Raw genomic sequence first — 15,739 nt, 5'->3', positions numbered from 1 at the left:
TCCTTGTGGCTCCTGCGCTGTTGCTGTGCACTGCGCTGCGTTATGAAGTCCCCAACGCGACGTCACCATCAGTGCGCACAGTGACAGCGCAGGACGCCGACGGAGCCAGAAGGATTGCGGACCCCAGGAACAGGTGATTATAACACCGGGGACGGAGGGAGGCGATCGTGCGGCGGCGGTATGTGGGCAGAGGATGTGGGGGGGCGGCGGCGGTATGTGGGCCGAGGATGGGGCAACTGTGGTGGTTAGACTCAGGACCCCAGGAAAGGCAGGGGGAGAGAAGCGGGCGACGGTCTCTGGCCCGGCAAAAGCCGCTGCAGTTCACTGATTTAAAGTGCCCGCTTTAAATCATTGATCTGCAACAGCTTCTACCCCGCCGAGGGGGGGGGGGGGGAGGTTGAAATAGCCGATAACTAATACCGGAATTTAGGTATAAGTTATCGGCTATCGTCCGGAAAGGTGACAGATTATCGGTATCGGTATTGGCCCTAAAAAAAACTATATTGGTCGATCGCTAATTGGTACCTTCTTAAACCCAATACATTGTTCATTATTATGCTATGAATGCCACAGTTGAGCGCTTTTCTCTCTGTGCACCCAAGGCCTTCATTAGCATAATAATGAGACGGGCAATTTTTTTTTACAGGAGGCAGGGGAGTTGGGCGAGTCGGCACCCTACCTCCAATATGCACTAGATAGCAATGCAGCAGGAAGTTTCCAGTGCCAGAACTTTGAATATACTCAGATTTAAGTACGTGACACCTCTTTGTAAAGCTGTTGTGAAGAATGGTTCTGTTAGAACCCGTAGGGTTAATGCTTTCTAGCCCTGCTGTTTATCCTAGTTGCTGGGACTATGCCTCTGTGTCTGGGTGTGGTTCAGGTTGCTGAGCCTATTAGGATCCTTGTGCTAGCATCAGTGTCACATATAAGGAAGCCTCCTTCATTCGTGCCTTGCCTGTGAAAGTTCTTATACTGTATGTGCTAGCATTCTCTGTGATATATTTGTCTTATCTGGTTCTCTGATCTTTTGGCTTGTCCCTTGACTTCGTTATTGTACTCCATAGTCTCCTGGCTTACACTCTGCTTGTTTGGACTTTGCTTTTGTGTTTGTGTGCGTTTAGTTGTATTATTGTTAGTTGTTTGCCTCCAGCGGTTTTCGACCTAGTCAGTTTTTGAAGTTTATTATTTTGACTTGTGACTGTCCCTCACTTATTAAGGTAGGGACAGTCTTCGTGGTCGTGGACCTGTTATTTAGGATGGGTACGCATGTAGGCAGGGACAGAGGGAGTGGGTAAGTTTAGGGCTGCACTGTCCCTGCCCGATATGACAGCTGTTCACCTGCACTATAACCCAGTATATAGTGTTTAGTACGGGTGAACAGGGTGTCACTCTCTTTAACCATGGTTACCACCAAAGAAACCTATCATTGTTTGCATCAAAAGAGCTTTACAGGCAAGGATATTGCTGCTTGTAAGACTGCCTCTAACTAAACAATTTATCATCAATTACTTTAAGAATAGAGGTTCACTTGCACATAGGTGTAAATTGTCCCAGAAATCCATGCCAGCTGAGAAATGGCTTAGATTTCTAGGTCTTGTGTCTGGACTGCACCTCCACAGGATTCATTTGGAGGTGTATATCTAGAGCAGCAAACATGGATGGATCGTTACATAAGACTGATGTATGAAAGCACTGTACTTAGTAAATCTCAGTTGAGTCTATTGCATCAATTTGATGTATTTATCAGTAAACATTTAAAAACTTCTGAAATGCTTATAACTGTTCTTCAGTATACCATAAAAACATCTGACAACAAGATCTGAAATGACTGAAGCAGCAAACCATGAAAAGCAAAATTTGTGTGAGTATTGAAATTTTAAGCCACATACGTACAACAGAACAAAAATATTAGCTGGGTGTCATAGATGAGTAGAAATGCAGGAAGAAAAGGAAGTGCAGAGCTATGATTTCACACTGGGGCAAATGTAAGAGTCCAGATATCCTGTGGTCTGTTTTCCAGTTTCCTGTCTGTAACTTACAGAAAAAAGGAACTAAAACTAAAAGCAAAACCAAGGCCATTATCACGCAATCCGTTCCTGTGTAATAGTTACAGATCACCAAAAGTAAACAATTGGCCTGCCATATGAAAATAAAAAACAGTGACCATCAGATATGTATGGCCTAGCATTCAATATAGTAAGCACGTTTTTACTGAAGGCATTACTGTCATATGTTAAAACTTTTGACATGTTGTCCAGACACTTTAGACCACACTGGTGCTCATTCCCGAGACCTGCCGCGACTGCAGTGAGTCTCATGAAGTCCTGATTTTTTTATTTTTTTTTTATGTCTGCATTCTTCTTGATGAAAAAAAAAAAAAAAGCCTTTGGCCGGAGTATCCCTTTAACGAAAGTAATGCTTTAAATCTACTTAAATTTTAAGGGCTCATTGATCTCAATGGGAATTCTGCTACTCAGTTCAAACTACGGAAGTTCTGTAGCATACCTTGAGATGCAGAATTGGATTCAGCCAGAAGATTTTACATTTTCAATCCTCTGGAGGAATCCACCAAAGAAGTCCAGGCACTACACTGTAGTGAATGGGATGGCAGATTACGGCAGACATTAAGGAGTACTTCTCATGAGCTTGTTAAATTTTATAATCCTCCCAGTTTATGATAAACCACTCCCTGCCTTTATTTTTATTTGTTAGTTTTCTGCCTTGATATTGCTCTGTATTTTCTGCTCCGTCAGATTCACAGACTAGAAAGGGGCATTCCCCACCAGGTGTGACATCATCTGAAGCAATACAGGGGAGAACTTCCTCCCTCACTCTGCTATGCAGCCCAGAGCAGTTCAGTGTGTGAGGTGAGCTATGATTGGATAAGGCTGCTAACCCCCCCCCCCCCCCCGCCTCTCAGCATTTCCTTATTTTCGATTTCTGCCCGGCCAGCAGGAGGCCAAAGTCTGTGCAAGAGATAGGGGGAAATGTGCTCTGGACAAGTAGGAAGACACCTAGTGGCAAAACAAAAATAAATCTTAGAAAACATTTTTTTTTTTAAACAATGTACTCTAGAAAGTTTTTTTTATTTACCACAAGGAGTGCAACAGCAAAAAATAGTTTTAAGGAGAGTTCCCATTTAGTGTGCCGATTCCAAGGGATGCTTCTGTAAGTAGAATGTCCACAAGGAAATCTCTGTAGTGTGAACAGGGCATAAGCCTTCTGGGGGCAATTAAAAATGTCTTACATTTTCTGGGAGGGGAAAAAAAAAAAAAGCATACATGTAAAATATCTCATTGTCTTCTATTACCTATGCCAAACCATCAGGCTTTTAGGGTAGGTAATAACATAGGGCTTTACACAGGCTAAGTGTTTTTTGTTTTTTTTAAGAGGAGGGCGGATTGTGAGTCAAGCTATAGGTATAACAGTATTGCTGTTTATTTTATTTATCTTGCAAGGTGCAGGGCAGCTGTAAAAAGTGTGGTATGACATACAGCTTTCACCTTACCTGTAAGGGTCACAACAGCCTCCAAGCTGAATCAACATACTTTATGAGAACAGACTATCAATCTTAAGCCAAGTCTTATCAGGAATATTTATGAGCATTTGACCACTATGCTAGGGGTAAAGTTGACTATAAAACCCTGCAGCGTAAGCCTAGGTTTGCTTTCTCATTTGGTTACTCATAACCCGTTTTGCAGCAGTTGCTCCAAATACATTATTATGCCGTGTAACTGTCTAACTATTTTATGTATAAGTTGACTTCCATCAGTAACCACACTTGGTTTCACAAACAGCATGAAAGCTTAACAGATCTTTAGCTGGATACGAGTACTTCAGTATGTTTAACCCTTTTATGTGCTTGATATGCAATCACACATCGCAAGTAGATCACTAGGAAGACACCGGCCTGGTGTTATCATCAGCAGCAAGAGTCAGCTGTCACACATTTCCAAGCTGTGATCCTGACAGGTAACTCTTTAAATGCTGCAGCATCTTCTGGGGTGACTGAGAGGTAGTCATTAAAAAATCTTTATGAAATTTTAACGTTTTCACAAAAAACGCTAAATGTATCTACAAAAATTGGCAACTACTATAAATTGCAATGGGTCATGCAAAAAAAAAAAAATCTCAGAATCACTTCGGTAGGTAAGTGCATTTTTACCACATTAAGTTACCCATGTCAGATCTAAAAAAATAAAAAAAAAATAGGACTCTGGCATTAAGGTAAAAACTAGCACTGTAAAAGGCTTAAAGGAGAACTCCGGAATATAAAAATTGTCACCCATACTGCCGCCAGTAAAAAAATAAAAATGTACATACCTTCCTCCGCTCCCCTGGGGCCTCCGGTAACCGTCTCCGGTCTCAGACGCGATCCACTTCCTGGTTGCCGGTGGTCGGATGAATCATACTGTGCTCAGCCAATCACCAGCCGCAGTGAAGTTGGCCGGCGATAGGCTGAGCGGCCTAGTGAGAACAGAGTGAGAACGCTCCAGGACACAAAATCCTTTCACTACACCGGCACCTGCTGCCGGGGCCGAAAACGTCACACTGCCGCTCAGCCTATCGCCGGCCGAGTCGGGACTTCACTGCGGCTGGTGATTGGCTGAGCACAGTATGGCTCTCCGACCACCGGCAACCAGGAAGAGGATTGCGGCGGAGACCGGAGGCCGGTTACCGGAGGCCCCGGGGGAGCGGAGGAAGGTATGTACATCTTTAATTTTTTTTACTGCCGGCAGTATGGGCGACAGTTTTTATACTCCGGAGTTCTCATTTAAGCTGCACATCCTCCTTACTAACACATAGCAAAATCTAAAGTGAACAATGTCAGCTCTGATCAATCTATATAGTGTACTGCCACCTTGTGGAGAAATGTGATATAGTATTTGAACAGCATCATTTTTGGTTATACATTTTTATTTGAGCATTGTAAGGATACACAGTGTACAGTCTGAGTTGTATTAACCACAAAGCAGACCAAGACATAGCATGCTTATATATTATACAAAATAATGCAAGAATATTGTTTTACTTGGATCTTTTCACACAGCATTTTTATTGTCGGTCGGTGGTATACATTATGAGGATTTCCTAACGTATACCTCTGACAGATGTATCTGGCATATATATATATATATATATATATATATATATATATATAAAAACCAAAAACAGGCGCAGCACTCTCAAAAAAATGGGTGATTTAATATCTCATGTCAGCATTACAACGTTTCAACTCCTCCTGGAGGAGTTGAAACGTTGTAATGCTGACATGAGATATTAAATCACCCATTTTTTTGAGAGTGCTGCGCCTGTTTTTGGTTTTTGTCTATGGAGGACCTTGATCAAGTCTTTTTTTTGGACGCTGGCACCACCATTGTTTGCTGGATTGGATAAGTAGTGCTGCATTATTTTGGGACTTTATATATATATATATATATATATGCTCTTATGCAGTATGCACGTTTTTTCATTGGAAGCCTCTGTATGGAATACTGCACTATTTCATACTGCAATAATAGGTATACTGATGTATGCCCTGGGAGCTTTCTTGGCACATATGGTAAGCGGGCACTGTAAATGTAGTGTGAAAGAGGGTCATATTAGGTTGTAACTAGATCACTATTTACTCACCATAAATACTCACAGTATTGAGAATAAGTGTCCGAATTTCCTGTTGTAGGTATGGAGAGTGCAATTACTCTGTGGCAGTTTCTGTTGCAATTGCTTCTCGATCAAAAACATGAGCATCTTATCTGCTGGACATCCAATGATGGGGAATTCAAGCTACTTAAGGCTGAGGAGGTGGCTAAACTATGGGGACTGCGGAAGAATAAAACAAACATGAACTACGACAAGCTGAGCCGTGCCCTAAGATATTATTATGACAAGGTATGAGCAGGTGTAAATTTCTGTAATTCTGCATAATAAAAATTATATACATAGTTCATTATAAACATAATCTAAAAAAAACTTTCATGTATAAGATACATTAGGGTATAAGCATTAATCTAAAAATGCACCAGTTTCTATCAATTACTCATTGATCTACCTTATGCCAACATTTTGGTGCATTTTATAGTAGATGAAATATTAGACAAACCACGCTTCCTTGTCAAACACGTATTAAAGGTAGTGCAAAGCACGTTCACCAGCCGTGTGAGGCTTTTACAACTGTAAATTTCCTTCATTGATTACTTATAAAGCAGGTAGATGACAGTTTTTACCTTGTCAGTGGTCTTCTATAGAAAGTACAGGGACACGAAACATCAGATGGATCTTGCACCCCTTTACCTTACTGTGTATGCTCAGTGCCTAAGCTGTAGTTATAGTACTGACTATGCATTTATGTGTCAAATTATACTCAAATAGATTTTATCAGTGAGTGAAAGCATGTTCTCCAAGAAATGACATAGATAAGTCTACCAACACATCATGGTGGCAAATCTATATGGAGCAAACATTGTATTCACACAATGACCCAGATCTATCAATCTGCATAAAACAAAAACGGTCTGGTTTTCCCACAGCAACCTATCACAGCTCAACATTTATATTACCAGAGCAATGTTAAATAATGGCTATGAAACATGGTAGGCCTGCTGTTTGTTCCCCTTACTCCTCTCCTTTTGTAATAAGTGTAACTAAATTATTGGTAGTACCGAACTGTTTAACAATTTATTATTTGTATCTTTTTTCTAGAACATTATCAAAAAAGTTATTGGTCAGAAGTTTGTCTATAAGTTTGTGTCCTTTCCAGAAATCTTAAAAATGGACCCCCACTCTGTAGAGGTGAGCAGGGACAGTTTATTGCTGCAGGACAGCGATTGCAAGATCCCCAGTGATTTCCATGAGAGGCACAAGCAAACCTTATCAGCCCTAAAAAGTGCCAGCCGCAATGAGTACATCAACTCAGGATTATATTCCTCCTTCACCATAAATTCATTACAACACCAAACAGATAACTACAAGGTTATCAAAAGTGAAAGGACTCAGGAGGAAGAAGAGGAGCTTCAAGAAGAAGATGACGATGAAGACGACGACGACCACCAACCAGAAGCTAAAAGTCCTATAGAAGAAGTCAGAACTGTTATAAGATTTGTTACAAACAAAATGGACAAAGAAACTGTCCGGCCTGTAATTTCTTTGCCTTCTACTTCAGAATCGGCAGCTGCCTCTGCTTTTTTATCATCAACCTTGTCTGCTAAAAGGTCTCCACATATATCACCAAATGGCGCCAGTGTTACTTCTTCACCACGTTCATCACGATCCCCTTCTCTGTCTCCTAATCTATCTTTGTCAACCGAGCACAGGAGTTTCTTTGTAGATTATCCTGACACCATGGAACCATTAAATCTCTCATCAGGGTCCAAATCAAAGCTTTCCTGTCATCCTCCCAAAGCTAAGAAGCCCAAAGGCCTAGAAATCTGCTCTCCACCTCTTCTCCTATCCAGTAATGATATTGGCTCAATTGCCCTCAACAGCCCAGCACTTCCTTCAGGATCTTTGACACCAGCTTTTTTTACTGCTCAGGTAAAATTATGTCAACTGTGCAAAATAGCATAACTTGTTACCTCTTGTTACCTCTAATCATATCACAAATAAAACAAATAAAACAAAAGCAGTCAGTGACTACAAATTAAAGGAAATCTGTCATCAGAATCACCCGCACTAAACCTGTTACACGGGCTTGTGGTGCGGGTGATCCTGATTAAAACGCTTCTTACCTGGTTAAAAATGGTTCAGTGGTTCTTCAGATATCTTTATTTTTAGTTTTCTGTTATTCCCTGGCTTGGGACTCAGTGGGAGGTGTTATCATCTGGGACTCGGCCACACGTCATTATAGCTGAGCGGAGCTGCCGTCCGGCTCATGAATATTCATGAACTTATCCTCCTGGTCTAATTCTTCTTTCTCTTCCGGTGTGGAGGGCCGCGCATGAATATTCATGAGCCGGGCGGCAGCTCCGCCCCGCTAGAATGACGTGTGGCCGAGTCCCAGATGATAACACCTCCCACTGAGTCCCAAGCCAGGGAATAACAGAAAGCTAAAAATATAGATATCTTAAGAAGCGCTGAACCATTTTTAATGAGGTAAGAAGTGTTTTAATCAGGATCACCCGCACTACAAGCCTGTGTAACAGGTTTAGTGCGGGTGATTCTGATGACAGATTTCCTTTAAATCTCCTATCATATAGTAATGTAATGTTGAGCTAAAGAAGAAGAACATTTCCTGAGTGAGGTGTCACATGGGAGGGCTTCAGCCTGAAGGGAAATCCATTCTTAAGTGCTCCATGACATCAGTGAGGGAACTAGAGCAGCGAGGCTTATGTTGCTTTCTTTACAGTCATTTCACTTGAGAATCACAGGAGAAGCTTCACTGATTCTTTCTTCTATAAATGGAAGTTACTGTTTGGTTACTGCATGACAAAAACAGCTGTTTTAGGGTGCATTCACACCACGTTTTTTCAATACAGTTCCCGTATACGTGTTCAATGTGAAAACCGTACAGAACTGTATTGAAAACTGTATGCAATGAATGAAATGTATGTATGAAACCGAAACAATGCATTCAGTTGGCGTCTTGTCCGTTTTTTCCTCGTACCCAAAACTGTAGCCTATTACGGTTTTTGGTCTGGGTGAAAAACCGTATTAAACTGTATACTTTTTTTTTTTTTTTAACATGGTAGTCAATGGGAACCGTATGTGTGTACAGTTCCATCCGGTTTTTGACTTTACACAGTTTTTGCTCTTGAAATTTCAATCAAACAAGTGTAACTTTATTCATAATGGAGTGAAAAGTTAAAAACGTTTAAGATTTTTCTTAAAAAACAGATGCAACCAAACATAATTTTTCAAACCGTATACGGGTTAAAATTTGTACACGTTTTGATACAGTTTAGTCAGGTTTTGAGGAATCCGTTTTTCATCAAAAACCTGATATGGGAACTGTATTGCAAAAACGTGGTATGAAAGCACCCTTAGGGTGCATGCACACCACGTTTTTGTTATACAGTTCCCGTATACAGTTTCAAGCTAGAAACCGTACGGAACTGTATAGAAAACTGTATGCATTGACTTAACATTGTAAACCGTATGTCAAACGCATCATCCGGTTTAGTCCGTTTTGCATCTTATACGATTTTGTCCAGTTTTTTACCCGTACCCAAAACCGTAGCCTACCACGTTTTTTGGTCAAGGTAAAAAACTATTAAACCATATACGTTTTTTTTTTAATTTTTTTTTTTTTTAACATGGGAGTCAATGGGAAGTTATGTTAAACATATGTAAACATGTATGATCTAATTCATGCATTCTGCACGTCAAGTGTTTATTCTTCTTTTCCCACTTATAAACAGTGGGTAACAGATCTCTAATCCCATAGTTCCCCCATTATGGTAGATGCCAAGCGAGTGGTGCAGCACGCGCCTTTCTCTTATTCCCACTCTTGGTTTTAAGCTTGCACATCTCCCATTGCTGTCATAAAACATTCTATCCATGTATGAAAACTTCCTTTATCATAGAAAAAAGGTAGCACATCCTGATTAGTGTTCTGTCACTGCAGCAAATTCACAATGGGGGAGATTTATCAAAACCTGTGCAAAAGAAAAGTTGGCCAGTTGCCCGTAGATTGATCAGATTGCTCCTTTCAGTCTCTCTGCAGGCTTTATACACTTTCTATAGAATCAGTTTTCTGCAGTGAGACTGGGAGAGTAGTGATCAGCTGCACATCCAATGACAATAATGCCTCAAATATGTTAATCTGGGAATCTCTGCATTTGCTGAAGACACTGTCAGATATCTGTTAATGTATAAAAGCATATTGTATATTTCTCATTCAGTTGCCAAGGAGGCAGAGCCAAGCCACTCAAGTTTCACAGCCTGCCATCCCTCCTGTCCCTTCTTAACTGATATATAGGGATTGGTTTACAATCAAAGAGGGGCTGGGAGGCAAGGGTAAGGTAGTAGATATGCCAGGCTGCGGCTCTTGAGCAGATCGGCTCCACCTCCTTGACACTTGGCTAAGAAATAGAAAGAAGATTCATGAGTTTGGCAACCAGCATGAGCTCCAGGGAAGGTAAAGTTTGTTTTTATACCTTTAAAGCTATCCAATGGTGTCTGCAGTTCTTAGCAGCAAGTATAGCTAGTGAACTCCCTCTAAAGAGAGAAGTGTTTGTTGAGAATGGTAAGAACAACTTGCCAAAATATTATATTATAAAAATAGTAGATGTCTGGAACAAATTTCCAGCACATGTGGTTCGTAAATCTACTGTAAGTGGAAGCCTGGGATAAACATATCTATCCCAAGATAAATGTCAAAATGAAAACAAAATAAGGGCAAACTACATGGACTAGGTGGTCTTTTTCTGACAACAATTTTCTGTGCTTCTATACGGTGTCCTTACTAAACCTGCTGAATATAAACTTTGCCTTGCAGACACCTAATGGATTATTGCTAACCCCAAGTCCCCTGTTGTCCAGCATCCACTTCTGGAGCAGCCTCAGCCCTGTAGCTCCATTAAGTCCTGCCAGGCTGCAAGGACCAAACACTCTATTTCAGGTAGGTACTAATAGCAACTACTAAAGTGGTGAAGGAATGTGTCATGAGAAAATTACCTACTGTATTTTTTTGTTTTAATGTTAAATACATTAAGAATTTTTTTTAGTACATTTTTCATCTTACTGCTAAGGTTTAATAAAATAAATAAATCATGAAATCTTTCTGTTTTCACTCTTCCTACAGTAATAGGCTTACACTTTATGTTCAGTAGAGATCACCCTTATCACAGGCAAGATTACAGTAAAGTTGAAACCTATGTAGATAGCATAGGATTTACTATTTTCAATAGATAATGGTCAGGGCTCACCTTTCCTTTCTCCCTTCCACAGTGACCTCTGCACAGGTCACACAGCACTCCTAGAACACTCTCCCAAGTCAGTGGAGTGGATTTACTAGACAGTCTAAGAATGCGTCAGATTAATCAGTCGTTCAGACGGTTTGTTACATTTGCAGCTCCTTACACGTACTAGTCTGATTTTAGGCCACCTATTAGAACTCCTTAACTTCTGCACAATTATGGTGCAATATTGGTGAACAGAGTTGCACCTTATGCCACACCCCATGCACCAAAGCTTATACAATGTCAGATGTGCTGGAAAAAGGGTTTAAAACATGATATATATAGTGCACAGCTTGTAAGCCTGTTGTTTTTATGCTAATTGTTCCAGAATTCTGACATTTTCAATAGTAAATATTCCCTAATTAGTGATCTTCAGACTACAGGTAAAGCATGTGGCTGCCATAAAGCATACCTCTTAATGTTGTTAAAGCAGATTATTATTATTAATAAAAAGTTAATACATATTACGTGTGTTATCCAAAGCTAAGTAGTCAATTTTGCTTCTTTGCCAGTTTCCCAATCTGCTGAACAGTCACTTGCCATTACAACTTCAAGGTCTTGACAGATCATCATCTCCAGTGCTGCTGTCTTCAAGCTCTCAAAAGTCCTGATGTTATCTCAAGGCACTATGGACATGCTTAATTCAGTAAATACTCCTGGATGTTCCTCGGAAACAGCAGGCAGGCCTAAAATGAGCCGGACTCTCATCAACCAACAGGATGCCTTTATCTTCATTTCAGGCTGCAGCATTTTCTCCTGTGATCCTGGATTTTAGCAGTATTATATACACCTCTATTGTGGATAGTAAATGAACAGCACTGTACACTGGGTTAGCTTAGCACATTTATAAACTGTACCTGGTCTGGTTGCAGTTCATACGATTGTCAGACCAGTGTGTATTTACTGGTATAGATCTGGTCCTGCATAGAACAGTTTCCCATGTACATGTAATGCTATATACATCATTAGCAAGTGCAGCATTTTATAGCTACCATTGTTCCAATGACCCAGACCTAAAACTAAAAGGTTTTCTAAAAAAGTTTTGTTTGCATTAAACTGCTAGAATATTTACTAGTGGAAGATAGTATTTATCATATACTACAGGTTTTTTATTCCCAAAGTGTAAAGGACTATTCAATCCTCTTTTCAAAACTGAAGACATACCTCTAATTCCTTGGTCAATTTTCTGAAAATGACCATAGCATAGCACTGTGCATGATGCAAAATGGGCAGCTAAATCCCTGCACAGGACGCCATTAACCCACTGTATATGAATATTGATTACAAGATGGAGCTTTCTACTTTGTCTCCACAGCAGCAGTCTACATCGCCCATAGAATCACATTACACAGGGCCTCACGCTGGAAACAACTGCTATGGGGATGGAGCTAGTAGCTCTGTCCATAATGAAAAGCATTATGTGGCAGGAGCAGAGATAATGGCGCCCAGTTCAGACATTTAGGCGCAAAATGTAAATGCATCCTATCTAGACAAATGACTATGGTGGCACAGTGCTGCAAGACAGATACTTGTCTAAAAGACACTAGAGGTATTTTTTTTTAAGTCTAATGCATAACGCTTCAGAAAAGGATGGAAAGCTCCTTGCCCCAATACTATATTATGCACTTGAGCTTGTAGAAACTATAACCGGCTGTGCCTTCTTCTGCATCATTTTTTGTAAAATGTTTTATATATATTTTTTTCCTGCATTAGAGGAAAACTTTACGAAGAAATACCTCTGATAGAATTTCTGTGCCCATTTCCCCAAGTATGTACTCAGCAATGTTTATATGTAATGCTTTTTTAATGTACATTGAATTATGGACTTGTACATTGTTTCCATTGTAAGGAATAAAAAAAATGTAATAAAAAAAAATGTGAAAATGTATGATTCCCTAAATTAACTCTTCCATCTGACATCCAGTAAATGATACATTGTGTTGTGTGTATGTGCGCTTATAAAAACAATCTAATGTAATACCATTAGAACCAAATCTTCCAGCAGAAGAAATTTAGTGGGCATCCACAAATGATTCCAATGTATACATCACTTCCATTCAAATAAATGAGCAACTATGCAATACCTAAACCCAATTGACAGAATTTCGCCTCTATGACATTCACATGTCTTTGCATGGTTTGGAAGAATTAATTTAACTACGAATTGTGCTCCGTTTTGCCCTCGCAACCAGACATCACATTAAACAAATAAAAACGATGCTTCAGGCAAAAAGGATACTGTCTTTAAGACAGTTCTCATATGAAATTAATGGAGAAGATAATTAAAAACAGTCTTTGCTGGCCATAGCAACCAATAACAACTCTGTATTGGTATTTTGGTCTTGAAAAGTTCAAGTGTTACCATCATTTAAAAACTGCTGCTCAGACATGTCAAAAGTTTTAATTGCACTGGGTCTCACTCCTGGGACCTGCTGGGTTTGAGACGTATAAGTCCGTGTGCTCCACTCCCCTGCTGTCTGTATATCATACCTGTTTGCTACATCAAATTATCTAGTGAAATGGTTGGTTTTGATTGACAGCTGAGGAGTGAGCGGTATGCTGCCGCAAACCTTCCCCGGCTTATAAATAGCAATTGCAACGGGTCTCAAGAGAGACCCCGTGCGATCAGAACATTTTACGTGTCTGGGCAACATGTCAATTTTTTTAAGTGATAGCAACCAATCAGAGCTCATCTTTAAAGGTTTACTTTAAAGAACAAACAGTTTTCTGTAAGTTCTTATCTCCTCGAGGTATTTCCGATATCTTAGTGGTTCTATAACAATGTCTGAACATAGCCACAGTAGAAAAACATCACAATGTGATGATTTTTTTTTTTTTTTTTTTTAAGTCTCATTAACACTGTGCATTTAAGGTGGCCCTGTTAGCACATCATTACTGCTACGACCAGTACTCCTAATAGCCAAAATGGTGCAAAACCTGTGTTACTTGTAACTGCATAGTTTTCTTCCTAACATTTTAGTCTATACTTTTCTTCTCTATGTAAGGTGTACTGGTCTGTATTCCTTTTAGCCACAACAGCACAAAGACAGTTTGAAGAGAACTTGTCATGTATTCATGTAAATCTCTGTTCACTCAGGGCTAAGTAGTCATGTGGGCATATAGACTGAGATGTCAATCACCGAGTTGGACCGCCCACATGACTATTTACCCCAGATTGAGCAGAGATTTACAGTTAATATATAACATTATGTCAGTTTGCCTGGCTCCTCCTGTTGATGCCTGCAGATTGGAATGAATTTTAATGTCACGGGTTCTCTTTAATGTCCATGTGAACACGGCCTAAAAATTCCATTGGGAACAGTGATTTTAAAGGCATTTATAAGGAAACTGTACACTTTCCTGCTCTAAAATAACTGACTAGAAAGGGAAAAATGAATTGCCTTTTATGGACCCCTTGACCCTCCTCTTCTAATACACAACACTTTTGACTTACCACTGCAGTAGTACCAAGGAATGCTTGTTAAATCTGAGGTTATCTACTAGACTATTACAACGGAAGTCACTTTGCAATTTTAAATATTAAGAACCAGTTTATTTATTTTTTTTTAAACCTGGACAACTTTATAAAACACCGTAAAAATCAGCACCAGGGGGTGGGGAATATAAACAAAAAAAAAAACAAAAACAAAAAGAAATTGAACATATTCTTGTGTCATACAAGAAATTCAGATGGAAGGAAAGTGCCTTACAACAGAGAAATATTTGTCCCCATTCAAAACAAGACTATTGTAATCCACTGAATATTTATACTTCAGAAAGTACAATATTAATACAGGTTGTCAGTTTAAAATAAACAGCAGTTTGTTAGCGCTATGGATTGCTTCCAGAAATTAAACCCATTTACAATTTATGAAAAGTAGTAGTCCAATGTCCACAGCTATTCAACATTAACTTGCTGCTCTCTAACAAAATCAGAATAAAAAAAAAATCCCATATTATATTGTTTATATTAACGAAACAACTCACGTGTTCCACAATCACTATTCACAAATAAAAAAAAATAATAATTAAAAAGGGGGAGATCACATAATACTGTTAAATTACCCAAAGGTCTCTTTATCATCCAGAACAGAAATAGCAGATGCTCTTCAAGGTGAATGTGTAGATTAAAGTACAGCCATACAGTCCATTCAGCATACACCAGTTACTTTCTGAAGATTTACAGTCTTGCTTTATGTTAAATGCAGTAAAGAGAAAAAAAATTATGTGTACATAATACAGGTAAGCACAATGCTTCAGATCATGAACAGAAATTAACCCCCTCTGTTACAGATCCCATCTTTATGACCTTGTCTGGCAAATGTGAAAAATAATATAGATTGACTTTAGAAGATGGGGGAGGAACTTCATGTTTGTACTTTTGAGAATACTAGTTCAGAGAAAACAATATTGCCAATGGTTGGCCATTTTATGTATATGCCTGTTCCAAGAATCAGATGTGAATAAAGTCTTCAAGATAGTGTAGATTTTCTCAGTCACTAGGAGCGCTCTACAATGCACTGGTGTCTCTTTAGAATAGGCCCAGTTTTTAGATGTCCTTAAAGGAGTAGTCCAGTGGTGATTCAGTGGTGAGCAACTTATCCCCTATCCTAAGGATAGGGGATAAGTTGCAGATCGCGGGGGGTCCGACCGTTGGGGCCCCCCCGAGATCTCCTGTATGGAGCCCCGACAGCCGGCGGGAAGGGGGCGTGTCGACCTCCGCACGAGGCGGCGGCCGACACGCCCCCCTCAATACAACTCTATGGCAGAGCCGAAGCGCTGCCTTCGGCAATCTCCGGCTCTGCCATAGAGATGTATTGAGGGGGCGTGTCGGACGCCGC

At 40.0% G+C, this 15,739-nt stretch overlaps 1 protein-coding gene across 1 annotated transcript in view; it reads left to right on the top strand.

Moving 5' to 3' along the window:
- The window catches only part of ELK3 (ETS transcription factor ELK3), a 52,957-nt gene extending 37,420 nt beyond the window's left edge, over positions 1 to 15,537 (top strand). Inside the window, exons 2-5 of the mRNA XM_056574487.1 lie at positions 5,684 to 5,892; positions 6,703 to 7,533; positions 10,436 to 10,558; positions 11,411 to 15,537. Of these exons, the coding sequence (XP_056430462.1) occupies positions 5,686 to 5,892; positions 6,703 to 7,533; positions 10,436 to 10,558; positions 11,411 to 11,509 (1,260 nt within the window). The 5' untranslated portion in view covers positions 5,684 to 5,685 and the 3' untranslated portion in view covers positions 11,510 to 15,537. The remainder of the gene's footprint in view (positions 1 to 5,683; positions 5,893 to 6,702; positions 7,534 to 10,435; positions 10,559 to 11,410) is intronic.
- The last annotated feature ends 202 nt before the right edge of the window (positions 15,538 to 15,739 follow it).

Source organism: Hyla sarda, chromosome 4 (assembly GCF_029499605.1).
Source record: "Hyla sarda isolate aHylSar1 chromosome 4, aHylSar1.hap1, whole genome shotgun sequence".
Lineage (NCBI taxonomy): Eukaryota > Metazoa > Chordata > Amphibia > Anura > Hylidae > Hyla > Hyla sarda.
Note: the sequence above shows the minus strand (reverse complement) of the source record. Positions and strands in the feature narration are given on the sequence as shown.